Source organism: Enhydra lutris, unplaced genomic scaffold, assembly GCF_002288905.1.
Source record: "Enhydra lutris kenyoni isolate GAN:26980312 unplaced genomic scaffold, ASM228890v2 scaffoldscaffold42, whole genome shotgun sequence".
In the NCBI taxonomy this organism is placed as follows: domain Eukaryota; kingdom Metazoa; phylum Chordata; class Mammalia; order Carnivora; family Mustelidae; genus Enhydra; species Enhydra lutris.
The window spans coordinates 12,368,494-12,382,997 of NW_019154126.1; the positions used below are offsets into that span (position 1 = coordinate 12,368,494).

The 14,504-nt window shown below is 39.8% G+C and overlaps 1 protein-coding gene across 1 annotated transcript in view; it reads right to left on the reverse strand.

The window, feature by feature from the left end:
* Positions 1–970: 970 nt before the first annotated feature.
* LOC111155570 (Sec61 translocon alpha 2 subunit) overlaps positions 971–14,504 on the reverse strand; it is a 31,308-nt gene continuing 17,774 nt past the window's right edge. Inside the window, exons 7-12 of the mRNA XM_022515814.1 lie at positions 11,560–11,713; positions 10,439–10,599; positions 9,916–10,113; positions 7,920–8,111; positions 6,549–6,625; positions 971–3,190 (exon numbers count right to left, since the gene is read on the reverse strand). Coding sequence (XP_022371522.1) covers positions 3,004–3,190; positions 6,549–6,625; positions 7,920–8,111; positions 9,916–10,113; positions 10,439–10,599; positions 11,560–11,713 — 969 coding nt within the window. The 3' untranslated portion in view covers positions 971–3,003. The remainder of the gene's footprint in view (positions 3,191–6,548; positions 6,626–7,919; positions 8,112–9,915; positions 10,114–10,438; positions 10,600–11,559; positions 11,714–14,504) is intronic.

Genomic DNA, 14,504 nt, shown 5'->3' on the forward strand with positions numbered 1-14,504 from the left:
CCTCCTACCCACCTAACTACTGAAGGTAAACAAGCTGTTAGGTATTGAAAAATGGTTGATTCCATTCATTATAACAAGGTTAAGAAGCTAATGAAAATACAGGGCCCTTGCCTCAAGCAGGTATATATATTTTAGAATTTCATTTCCTGTCCTTACCTCAGAAAGTACTTGAAGTTTCAAAAACCAAATCCATTTATGTGGTTGGGTGGCATCACTGTCTTGGTGTTGAACCGTGACTGTAGCCAGCAAGGAGAGCAAATACCAGAACCCCAGTACAACACCTTACAGGGGAGAACAGGGGCACGGTTTCCAGCTCAGGCCATGCCCAAAGCCCGCGTCACCCAAAACGTCTGCCAGTGTCCCTGGGCCGTTTTCTCAGCTTTTGGCTGTGCTTAGCCCTTGTGCTGACTTCTGTGGCCTCCAGCAGCTCCAGAACTATCACCCTTCAGCTGAGCCCCCAGTGGAAGTCTCAGAGTGATGCTCCCTGGCCAGCCCTAAATCGGGTTTCCAGCCCTGCACTCTGGCCCCTCAAACCAGATAAAACCAGGACACTAATACCAAAAGTGCTATAATATAGTTCATTTTTCTACAGGGTCACTGTACTCAGTGTATCACTGTGTTCATCTCTGTATCCAGAGATGTTTTTGTGAGCAAAAATACAAGATCTAGGGGCACCTGGGTGGCTCAGTGGGTTAAGCTGCTGCCTTCAGCTCAGGTCATGATCCCAGGTGGGATCAAGCCCCGAATCAGGTTCTCTGCTCAGCAGGGAGCCTTGCTTCCTCCTCTCTCTCTCTGCCTGCCTCTCTGCCTACTTGTGATCTCTCTCTGTGTGTCAAATAAACAAATAAAATGGAAATGCATCCCTTTTAAAAAAACAAAAAAAACCCAAGATCTATTAGACTTTCTAACCAAAGGAGGAAAGGATGAAACTGGAGAACTAACTAGATTGAGTCTACTCTGTAAATATTGCAAAAATTAGGCCCCCAACTACTTGCTCTAATAGTAGCCTTCCCCTGTGCCCCTAAACCTTTAAAAAAAAAAAATCCTTATTTTTAATGCTAGGCATCATGATTCTCTAGAGATCTTATTCCTTCTCCCTGAGCTCCCAAAGACCAAGTTCTATAATCTCCCTGGTAACTGCCTTCCTTCAAAAATCAAGAAACAAGGCATATGGAAAATATACAGACTCGGGGCACAGACCAGTCTCCAAACAGACCAGCTCTTCCAAAGCCACTCCCTGAAAAAACTGAGAAACCTACTCTTAAATGTTGGTGGAAGAGAGATCTTTGTAACCTCTATCTGTCCTTTCTACCTTTTTCTCTTCCTAAGAGTGCAAATCACAAGAGACAGCTAAATCCTAGAACATACCCCTAATGCCCTTTATATTAACCTTTAAACGTCCAACGCTGTCCTTGGCAAGTTAGGTCAGCTTGAGAGCCAGCAGTCTGGATGTTTTCCATGGCTGACACTGGTCATTTATCAGCATTTGGAAGATCAAGTTTTCCCCAAAAAAAGCCCTTATTTCCACCTTCTCTTGAAGAAAAGAAAAAAAAATCACGTATGACCACTGAATCCACATTTCTATGGTCACAAGGGTCTGAGGCCCTGAGGAGATGTCCTCCAGATGACCACTGTTGCTGGCCTGCGGCCTTGTGTCATCTGCCTCCCTGTAACTGGTTTTGTGATCCTGGACCTAATAAGATGTAATTCGGCGCTTACTAAAAAAGTAAACAATGGAAACCCTTACTTCTGAAAAGGAGCCTTCAAAAGTGAAATGTGATCTCTTTGTGGCTGACAGACTACACCATTTAAAAATTTATAAAGAACTCTGCTATTTTGGATAGAGGCTAGGACGACATCTGAGATCGTCCTATGTTTTCCTATTCTTTCCACAGTTAGTCGCATAACTGAGCACCTCTAAGTTGGTCCCTGTTTCCCAACAGTTTTAGGATTAAACACTAAACTGTAATGACGTTTGACCTCTTGCCACAGACTTCTCAGGATGGGTTTTGTATGATTATGATGAACCTATACAAATAATCTTAGAAATCATTTAATATCTGATTTTATTTTTCCAACACAACTGAAACAGTTTTATTAAATAAAGGTTTATTTTCTACTGTTTACACTCATGTTGCTGCTGTAAAGTATAACAACATACACAGATTCCTAGCACGAATTACTCATTGTTCACCCCCACTGAACTACAGACATTGCTTGAGAATTAGATCTTTGCTTTAGGGATTAAAAAGAAAAGAGAAGAATTGGGGCATCGTATCTTGAAAGAATATTCTCAAGTGATGTGTTGGAATTCGAAGGCATAGCCAATACAGTAAAACAGCACCAACTGCTGTCACTGGGAAGAAAGGAATGAAAACCAGGAGTAATTACAAGCAGTTGTTTTAGGAACAGCTGGAACTGAAGCTCAGTGTTGCCCATCTGGGCGGAGTGGCAGCTGTGAGAGGGGAAGAATTGGGCAGGGGACGGAGAGGGAGGGTGGGAACGTGGATACTAGGAGTTAAAAAAGTATAAAAAGTTAATTATATCTAAAATACAGATTAGATATAAATGTTCCAGAACTCACTAAATAAGCTCAAAAATACTGGAAAGTGGCAATTTGAACTACATTTATTTTTAAACAAGTGGGGGGAAGAGTGAGTGTTCTGAATGTTGTGTGCAAAACTGATCCACGTCACCATCTCACCGTCACAAGTGAACAGGGCAAGGCGGGTACATTGGTTTCCAGCATCACAGGCAACACTACAAGTACATTTCTGAACGAATAATGTAAACTTCAGTTTTAAGGCAGCTGGTACTAATGCTGCACACAGGCTGAGCTCGGCGCCCATCTCACAAACGGGCCGGTGAGCGCTTGAAAACAAACCGTGAGGGAAGAAAAGGGATTATTTGACAAACAGGGATTATTTGACAGCATTATTTGACAAAAACAATGTGTCAAAATTATTTTCCCTTTCACACACACAAGAAGAAATACTGGAACATTTAGAAAAACAAAGCACCCATCCCACCGACTTCAGCCTGTTCCTTGACAAAAATTTCGAAATACTGATAAATAATAGTGACGGCAAGCAGGATGCCGGTGCCGGAGCCAATGGCCCCGAGGAAGTCAGCCAACACCGACAGGGCACCGATGCACAGGCCGCCAAACGCTGCCGCCGTGGGGATGTACCTGCAAGAGAGAGCGCTCAGTCAGCCAGTGCAGGGCAGGGGCGCTGGGGCATCATCGTCACGCTCCACCGGCAGGGGGTGTCTGCCGGGAGGACGTGCATGTCCCACGTGCTGCTGACATACAGATGGAGACTTTGTGACTCAGGGAAGGATGTGACCTGGATTTCCAGAAACCAGTCAATAGCCAAGAAAAGCAATCCTTGATTTTTATGGCAGAAGGTTGGAATCCTCAACGTTGATTTAAGTATTAAAATATTCACTATTTTAGGGGCGCCTGGGTGGCTCAGTGGGTTAAAGCCTCTGCCTTCCGCTCAGATCATGATCCCAGGGTTCTGGGACTGAGCCCCACATCGGGCTCTCTGATCAGCAGGGAGCCTGCTTCCTCCTCTCTCTGCCTCTCCGCCTACTTGTGATCTCTGTCAAATAAATAAATAAAATCTTAAAAAAATATATTCACTATTTTAAATAGGTCGTCTTTAGCTCACTCTTGTAGAAGAAGAGTAAATTTCAAAATGCTTTCTATGTATCACATTTACATGACAAGAGGCGGATGATCCTCTTTACAGGAACTCAATCTTGGCTGCACATTAGAATCGCCTGAAGAACTCTTTTTTTTTTTAAAGATTTTATTTTTTTATTCGACAGAGAGAGATCACAAGTAGGCAGAGAGGCAGGCAGAGAGAGAGAGAGGAGGAAGCAGCCTCCCCACCAAGGAGAGAGCCCGATGCGGGGCTTGATCCCAGGACCCTGGGATCATGACTTGAGCCGAAGGCAGAGGCTTTAACCCTCTGAGCCACCCAGGCGCCCCACCTGAAGAACTCTTAAAAACAATGGGATTGTGTTTAAAATACTCTAAAAAGAAGGGGGGAAAAAAGACTGAGGGAGATTGTGGATGAACAGGAATGGCAGACTGAGGCTAACCACTGAAGCTGGACACAAGTTGGGCACCTAGAGGTTCATTCTACTACCCTCTGCAACATACAATCTAAATTAAAAGTTTACATAAAAATATAAGTGCCTTTCAACCAATGGTTCTGGGACAACTGGATATCCACATGCACAAAAAGAAATCTGGATCCCTATCTCACACTAAGCACAAAAAAAATTAGCTCAAGGCAATTCAAAGACCTTAATATAAGAGCCGAGATTCCTAATGGAAAACAAGAATAAATCTTTGTGACCTTGGGTTAGGCAATGGGTTCTTAGATAAACACTAAGAGCAGCACAAAGAAACCAAGAGAAACTGACCTTCATCAAAATAATTTGTGCATCAAAGGACACCAAGAAAGAGAAAAGACAATCAAAGAATGGCGAAAGATATTTATAAATCATAAACCTGAGAAGAGGCATATCCAAAATATTTTTTTAAGAATCTTACAGTGGCTCAGCCCCTGCTTTCGGCTCAGGTCATGATCTCAGGGTGCTGGGATCGAGCCCCACGTCAGGCTCTCTGCTCAGCAGGGAGCCTCCTTCTCCCTCTCTCTCTGCCTGCCTCTCTGCCTATTGTGATCTGTCAAATAACTAAATAAAATCTTAAATAAAAAAAAAAGAATCTTACAACTCGGTAACAAAAAGACAACACAATTAAAAATGAGCAAAAGAGGGACGCCTGGGTGGCTCAGTTGGTTAAGCAGCTGCCTTCAGCTCAGGTCGTGATCCCAGCGTCCTGGGATCGAGTCCCGCATCGGGCTCCTTGCTCGTCAGGGAGCCTGCTTCTCCCTCTGCCTCTGCCTGCCATTCTGTCTGCCTGTGCTCGCTCTCTCTCCCTCTCTCTCTCTGACAAATAAATAAATAAAATCTTTAAAAAAAAAAAAAATGAGCAAAAGATCTGAAAAGATACTTCTCCAAACAAGATACACAAATAGCTAACTAAACGCATGAAAAGATGTTCAATGTAATTACTCATCAGGGAAATGCAAATCAAAACCACAAAAAGCTACCACTTCGTACCCACTAGGTGGCTATAATCAAAAAGCAAGAAGTCGTGCTTGCAAGGATGTGAACTGGAAGCCTCATCCAGGTGGGCATGCAGACCAGTATGGCCACGCTGGAAAACAGCCTGCCGGTTCTTCAACATGTTAAACACAGAGTTGCCAGATGGCCCAACAATTCCATTCCTACAGGAATGAAAACATGTCCACACAAACCATGTTCAAATATGTTCTTAAAAGCCTTATTCATGATAGTCAAAAACTGGAAACAACCAAAATCTGTATCAACTGATGAACGGATGAACAAATGCAGTATAGTACATCCATATAATGGAATATTGCTCACAAATAATGCCTGAACTCTGAAAACCTTACGCTATGTGAAAAAAGCGCTTCGCTAAAGACTGCAAGTCCATTTATATAAAATGTCCAGAATAGGTAAATCCGTAGAGATCAAAAGTAAAAAGTTGGCTCAGGGGTGGGGGATGAGCTCGGAATGGGAAATAACCAATAGGTATAAGGTTTCTTTCTAGGTAAAGAAAATGTTTTTGGTTTGTTTTTTATGTTTGTGCGGTTGGGTTTGTTTTTTGTCTTTTGTTTTTTCATAATCTCTACACCCTACATTGGGCTCAAACTCACAACTCTGAGATCAAGAGTTACATACTCCTCTGACTAAGCCAGCCAGGCACTCCAGTGACAAAAATGTTTTTTAAATTACATTGCAATGAGGACGCCTGGGTGGCTCAGTTGGTTAAGCGGCTGCCTTCGGCTCAAGTCATGATCCCAGCGTCCTGGGATGGAGTCCCGCATCGGGCTCCTTGCTCGGCAGGGAGCCTGCTTCTCCCTCCGCCTGCCACTCTGTCTGCCTGTGCTCACTCTTTCTGACAAATAAATAAATAAAATCTTTAAGATAAATAAATAAATAAAAATATATTACATTGTAATGATTACACACTCTGAATATACTAAAAACAGAAACACTAAACTGTATACTTCAAATGAATAAATACATTTGTATGTGAATTATAACTCAATAAAGCTGGTATCAAAAAATAAACTAATGCACAGGATCCACCCTAGACCAAATAAATCTCAATTCCTAGAGGTGGAATATCAGGACTTTTTAAAAGCTCCCAGGGGATTTTATGTGCAGCCAGACAATGAGGACCTCCCATCAAGAACATTTTAATACTGGGCTGAGCAGTGAAGGGAACACAATTTTAAAAAATAATTTAGATGTCAATTTTGATGGGGAACAATTTTAGAGAACAATTCAGTATTATGTTAAATTTTGGTTCTTCTGTGTGAAACAGAAGAAAAATGATTCATATGCAAACAGGATAACATCTGACAATAAATTAAAGATTGAAAAACCAAATACATGTGTATACACATACACACATTAAGGATTAAATTTCGTGACCTTACCTATTAAGCTCATGAACCATAGAGGTATCTCTGTGGCCCCTCATCACCATTTGCTGTTCTTTAAGCTGCTTAGCTACCTGCCAAGAGAAAAACAACTTTGAAAATCGAACTGTAAATATTTCAATTTACTAACTACAAGGTGCAAAGTGCTTTCCACACACCAATGAATCAAATAAAGACCCTTAAGTAGGCACTGTCATATCATTCCCATTACATCTGAGGCTCAGTGGTGCACACCACCTATCACCCACACATTAAACCAGTGTTTCTCAGTCTTTTATTTATCATCCCCCTAAAACAGAAATTAAATACTAAGGAGTAAGAATTTGTTGGGAAGGGTTCAGCTTTGGAGAGTCACAAACCACTCTAAAAATCAAAGAATTTTTCCACCTTCCAGAAACCAGTTTTTAACCCCCTAGGGATATATTAACTCATTATTAAGAATGTATGACTTAAAAGCTTAAATTACAAAAGTAATTAAGAGTGTTTCAAACCACCTCACACCAGTCAGAATGGCTAAAATTAACAAGTCAGGAAATGACAGATGCTGGCGAGGATGCGGAGAAAGGGGAACCCTCCTACACTGTTGGTGGGAATGCAAGCTGGTGCAACCACTCTGGAAAACAGCATGGAGGTTCCTCAAAATGTTGAACTACCCTATGACCCAACTAAATAGAACTACCCTATGACCCAGCAATTGCACTACTGGGTATTTACCCTAAAGATACAAACGTAGTGATCCAAAGGGGCACGTGCACCTGAATGTTTATGTCTACATAAACAGCAGCAATGTCTACAATAGCCAAACTATGGAAAGAACCTAGATGTCCATCCACAGATGAATGGATAAAGAAGATGTGGTATATATACACAATGGAATACTATGCAGCCATCAAAAGAAATGAAATCTTGCCATTTGCGACGATGTGGATGGAACTAGAGGGTATCATGCTTAGCGAAATAAGTCAATCAGAGAAAGACAACTATCATATGATCTCCCTGATATGAGGAAGTGGAGATGCAACATGGGGGGTTAAGGGGGTAGGAGAAGAATAAATGAAACAAGATGGGATTGGGAGGGAGACAAACCATAAGTGACTCTTAATCTTACAAAACAAACTGAGGGTTGCTGGGGGGGAGGGGGGTTGGGAGAAGGGAGATGGGGTTATGGACATTGGGGAGGGTATGTGCTATGGTGAGTGCTGTTAAGTGTGTAAACCTGGCGATTCACAGACCTGTACCCCTGGGGATAAAAATATATGTTTATTAAAAAAATTAATTAATTAATTAATTAATTAATTAAAAAAAAGAGTGTTTCAATTACCACTTTGAAATTAAAAACGTTTATTTTCAAATACAACAAATACTTACATCTTTGGCTGAGGAACCAGACACCTCTATCCATGTCTTAGAAAAGAATGCACATGATCCCAACATGAAGATGATATAAACAACCACATGGACAGGATCCTCAAATATGGCGCCCATGGACTCAGGAGGAGAAAGATAGTAACAAAGCCCTCCTACTGGGTAAGAACGAGCAGGTCCTCCCCCACTGACATCCTACAGAACAAGAATAAAAAGGAAAGATGGTGAAACCAACATTTTTATGACTTTTCAAACTCCTCAAAAAATTACGGCAATGCTTTCAACTCAAAGCCCCTAGAGCTAACGATTCTATATAACTTAAAGATTTACTTTTGTGTCTAATATCTTCACTCCTTCAAAATTATATGGTGAGCATCTACTATATAAAAGACATTGTGGGGGTGCCTGGGTGGCTCAGAGGGTTAAAGCCTCTGCCTTCGGCTCAGGTCACGATCCCAGGATCCTGGGATCGAGCCCCACATCAGGCTCCGCCTGCTTCCCCTCCTCCCCCGACCTGTCTCTCTGCCTACTTGTGATCTCTGTCTGTCAAATAATAAATAACTAAATAAATGACATTGTGACTATATTATTAATAGAAGAATGTTCTTTTAAAAACCAACATTGTAATACATTTACAAAAAACCTTCCTTTTTTTCCTAAAGACAGGAATATGATGACATTTACAGTCCCTCTCTGATTACATGTAGAATCTGAAACTTTCTGCACTATACAAGAGTATGCAACATATCCTTTCACTTCAAAGTATTCTATGAAGAATACAATCAAATTATCAATAATATTGCCAGATGACTAATAACTGCCTAAACTTTATACATTTTATACACTATAAGAAACAGTCCCTTAATATTTATAATAGGATTTTTATCCAGACCAACATTTAAGAATTTTTATACAAACAGAACTGGGAACAGTGTTAAGTTTTTGGGCATAAGGGGTGGGAAAGCAATTTCTGCCTGCAATGATTAAAATGTCTGGTTCCTGAATATACATTTCAAGATGATTTCTTTACTGTGCCCCTAGAATCACTAATCCCCAATCAAAAGCATTGTTTATAGACATAATTCAATTTCCCAGTAATTCTCTCATTAAAAAGGAACTTAGTTAAGATCACAACACAATCTATACACAAACCACTCAATACATTTACTGCTATTAAATTATTACAGTCATAATTTCTGATGGATTATTAGCTCACAAAGGGAAGGACCACATCTTCCCTCATTACAGGTAATCACATTTCCATTACATGAATGGAGAAAGAGTACTGTGGATAAACAGAATCCTACTTCCTTCAATTAACACTCAAGAGTTACTGTCTTGCCCTGTAAACCTTAAAAAAAGAAAAAAAATGACCTTTATTGTAGAAGCAGAAAGATCTGTCACTGTAACTTACAATGTAACAGGGAGCATATGAAGATAAATGCATAGAATAAGCACATTTCAGAAACAGTGACTATAAAAAATAACAGTTGGTGAAATACAAATTATACAACTACGTATTCTGAAGAAGAATAAAAGACCATGGTCTCTTTTAATTTTATAGTTTTAAAAGAGGAAAAAATGCTCCTTTGTCATATGACAGAATTTAAACCAATTAAAATTCGATCCGACAATAACTCACACTTCAGTAACAACAGGGCTGGACTGCTTTGGAAGAAGCTATGATGACAGGATCTATAAAGGGAAGTCAGAAAGTCCTGGATTCTATTTCTAGTAACTCTGTGCTCTCTCCGGTCTAGTAATCACATGCCTCTCTCTAGCCCAGTTAATCACAACTAGTTTATTGCCACTCAGGCCATGAAAAATGGGGGTAAAACATCTTTCCAAAGAAATGATAAACTCTGCAACAAGTAAGTGAATCTGAAAATGTTATAGCAACTGCTTCAATTATGGCTCATCTCTTTCAGTTACGAAATATAACCATGAAATGCAAGTTACAATAAATATGAATGCTTAGAATAAATAACAAAATACTCACAGCCCACTGTCCTAGTAAATTTACTAAAAAGTTGCCACTAAATCGAACAGACAGCATCTGGGAAATAACATACAGGTTTGACACTAAGGCCGACTGGAGAATAATGGGAATGTTCGAGGTGTAGAAGAGCTTGATGGGATAGCTACTGTACTGTCCTCGATACCGGGCTGACTTGATGGGCAAGTCAACACGAAATCCCTGAAAAATGAAAATGAAGAGGAAGTAAGAGTAACTGCACATCTCAACTAAAGAACACAGATGACAGGCAGAACAATACAGTGGGGAATGTGAGAAGCAACAGTAACATTTTCCCTGCCCCATACACACACACACTGAAATGTAACTCCTGTTCTATGCCATCACCACCAATTTTTGCACCTCAGTTGAAAGAACAGAATTATTTGCTTGACTAGACTCTGCAACACTGACTTGTCAGATACTGACACTTCAAATAGCACTCTTTTCTTTAAAAGCAAAATAAAAATCCACATCCCCCTGACTCTGGTGAAGAAAGTATACGTACCTGAAAATATATAACAACGGCAAACACAAAGACTGTAGCGATGAGGTTCATGAGATTGGGTAAGTTCTGACGATAGAAAGCTTCCCTTAAAGCTCGGACCTTGTCTGTCCTGGTGGCCAGTAAATGAAAGAGCGCTATGACTGCACCCTCAAACTCGGTACCTGATAAATCAAGAAACAAATTCACTAGACTCTTTCTCCAGAGCTCTCCCTAAGATCAAACAAATAACCTTGAAACTCCAGTACATGGCAAAAACAGGAGTCAAAATCATTCATCAATGTTTACTCTATAAATCAGCCATGTGTGGGGCTTCCAAAAATCTTTACATCATGGAGGCAAATATATCTTTTTTAGCACAAATCTCAAGTTTTCTCAAGAGACTATTCTTGATGAAAACAGCTAAAGGAGAATAAGCCTAAGCAAATATTTAGGTCATAATGATTTGCCTCTCCTTTACTTTAGGGAAGAGAAAAGGAGGGGGGAAAGCAGCAGCAAAGCAGAATAAAGATGTCAGAATCAAAAATCTATGTCACTCTATCGAGCTGGCTTTTAAGTTTATTTTACCAAGAATACTAATAAAGCCATCATTGCTCTTTTCTTAAGGCTGGGATCAGTTTAGACGTTAACTGTTATGAAGCTTGGATGGCATCAGAGACAAATGGAGATGGGTAAGGGGAAAGACAGAATGAAGGATTTCAAAATTTAGTTGCTTCTGAAAGCCAAGGAGAGTGGCAGCAAAAGTATTAGTGCTCCCTGATGATACAATAAATAATAGTGTTTTCATTTGAAAAATCTTAATCCACTACCTTTTCCTCCCCCTGGAAATGCGGAAATCAGTCAAATCAATGACTTCTGCGGCAATGGCTTAAGTAACATTTTAAAAAGCTTGTTTGCAACCACTGAAATTTTCAACGAGCAGAGGCTAATATTTAGCTATGATTCTTTCTGAAGTACTATTTCATACTCCACAAACTCTGCTGCTTAACTCTTGAGCAATTAGCACCAGATGTCCCCTGGGACAGCAAACCAGGATGTTTACAGGCACGTCCTGCTCCGTGATGGGTTACTTTCCAGCACACATCCAGCAAAACTCGTGCAGTTGCAGTCACTGTGCTATGTACCTCTGCCAGTGTTAATAGTAGTGGGACTAAAGGCCTTCCAGACAATGGTTTCACAGATGTTGGTGGCAATAAAGAGGGAAATACCAGACCCCAAGCCGTAACCCTTCTGTAGCAGCTCATCTAACAGCAGCACAATCAAACCAGCAACAAACAACTGTGGGGAAAGAAATGCAAGTAAGCTGAAGCAAGAATAAACTCAAGAAAGGGGAAGGTGAACACCATTGACTATTTTCAAAGTATGGGCATTTTTAATAGTAAAACCCAATTGTTGCAATATCACTGTTACGACTCTCTGCATCTTTTTAAACCCCACTTTTGTCAGAAGTCATTTCTGCAAATCAGATGGGTAGAAACATCATTACATTATAAAGCAGACATTTAAACCTTTAAAGTATTTTTTATAAACCATCTGAATAGTGTTTCGTACAATGTTTAAGTAAGGCCTATTAAAAGCACTCTAAAGCAACAATGTTCAAACCTGTTCAATTTAGGACAGCAAAACACTGAAAACATTCCAAGTAGTTCCAAGGAAGTGAAAGACCAAATGAAATATGGTATAATAACAAGACACAATTGCATACTGCCACTAAAGGAAAAGTATGTAAACCATGCTGATACATTTTTAAGGTATTATGCATAATACTTGAGTAATTATATTACATATACAGTTAACCATTGAACAACACAGGTCTGAACTACACAAGTCCACAAATACACAGGTTTGGTTTTTTTTTTTTTTTTTTTATAAATACACTGCAGTACTATAAATGTATTTTCTCTTCCTTCTGCTTTTCTTAATAACATCTTTTCTCTAGCTTACTACATAGTATAAATATGGTATATAACATATAAAATGTGTGTTAATCAACCACCTATGCTATCGACAAGGCTACAGGTAAATAGTGGGCTGTTCGTAGTTAAGTTTTGAGGGAGTCTAAAGTTATATGTGGTTTACAACTGCATGAGCGGGGTCAGCACCCCAACCACTGTGTTAAGGCTCACCTATAATATATAGAGAGAATAAGTCAAAAAGAGCACAAATTAATATGTATAGAGATTATAACAATGTCAAAAATGCACTCCATACATACAGTGACAAAGACTGAATGTAAATTTGAAGACAAGGATTTGCCAGGTTCTTAAGCTCATTCTTTTTTTTTTAAAAATAAAAGCATAAAAACTTTAGTTTATGTGAAATTGAAAATTCTTAATTTTCTTCTTGGAGAAGACATTTCTGTAAAAGCATACACCAATTAAAAATAATCCATAGCGGGGCGCCTGGGTGGCTCAGTGGGTTAAGGCCTCTGCCTTCGGCTCAGGTCATGATCCCAGAGTCCTAGGATCGAGCCCCATATCGGGCTCTCTGCTCAGCAGGGAGCCTGCTTCCTCCTCTCTCTCTCTCTTTCTGTCTGCCTGCCTCTCTGCCTAATTGTGATCTCTGTCAAATAAGTAAATAAAATCTTTAAATAATAATAATAATAATAATAATCCATAGCCTTGCAAGTGACCTCCACAGTCACATCTTCCCTGCACTGCAATAACCTGATCAAGAGGGAAAGAAAAGATGTTTCTAGGCCTCGAACCTCACACCTGTCCCCATTTTAAAAACCCCATCCTACATAAGTGAGGAAATGCCACTTCCATTCTGCCCAGCTCTGCAGCCTCCCACCCTCTTACTTACTCAGTTTACCTGATATCCCCCGTCACAAAAGGAGCAAACTACAGTACACCATTTTAAGCATGCTTACCTTCAGCAGTTTTTTTTTTCCCTTAACTGTCATTTCGGTGGTTGTACAGAGCCTAAACTGTCTATTACAGTCTTTTAGCTTGACTTTCAAAGGATTGGAAAAAGGGTGCAATTCTTCACTTCTAAGAATGCTCATGAATCCTTTACTGTTTGAAAACCAAGCTTAACACTTTGACAAGATAAAAGAGAAGTTAGGACTTAGTACTGAGATTTTAATTTGACCACAATTATGTAAAAAGTAAATAAATACTCCCAATTAGAAAACCAAACTTGTGCAGGGACTAACCGCTGTCCTCAAACTACCAGCCCACCAGAAAGTATGATCATGGGCTTCTGATTAAATGACCTTCTAGAGTCATAAAGTCACTCTGAAAGACCTGTAATTCTCCAAGCTGCCTGTTCAGACCAATAACCATCGGACTACAGAGTGATTCATGTATGTCCTGTGAAATTCAAACTCACATTTTTCTAACCAGAGAAAGGAGTTACAGAGAAGTCTAAATGAGAAATCGTTTCTATAATCTAAAGAATAAGATAAAGGACTGTAAAAAGCATGTGAACTATGCCACTGAGGTGGGAGATGCCGAGAAACCAAGAAGCTAGAGCATCTCATTGACTACGATGCTGACAGAGACTCAATGCTACCTGCACGTGCTTGTGCAATGTGTCAGAGGTAGAAATCTCTAAATAAGGCATAAAAATAACTCTCTACATTTTAATTCTGCTTGTGCATGCACACACACGCACGCAATGTACAACACGACACTTACCTTTCCTGTGTGCCATGCACACTGGTATTTTCTATTCTGTTACTTTAATCAAGATCCACTATTTAGATTTCAAATCTCACTAGTTGAAAGACATGACCACATGAAGGAAACAAGAATAATTAAGGCAAGAAACACCTTACCTAACAACATGCAAACAGTTTTCACAACCATGTTTCTGGGTGAAGCACACTGATCCAATTATCTCTCTTTAGCATATCCATACATTTTCAATGTTAGCAATGCCTTTAAAGACACACTACCTACCTATCATCAAACACATTTCTCTATACATTAACACTGAAAGAACTAACCACAAGTATTTGTATGCCAGAATTTCTATTTTTAAAAAAGTATATATCCATTTATTTCATTCCTGGTATATAACTATTCCCTGACTTCTGATACTGGGGGGTAAAAATTAAAATAGC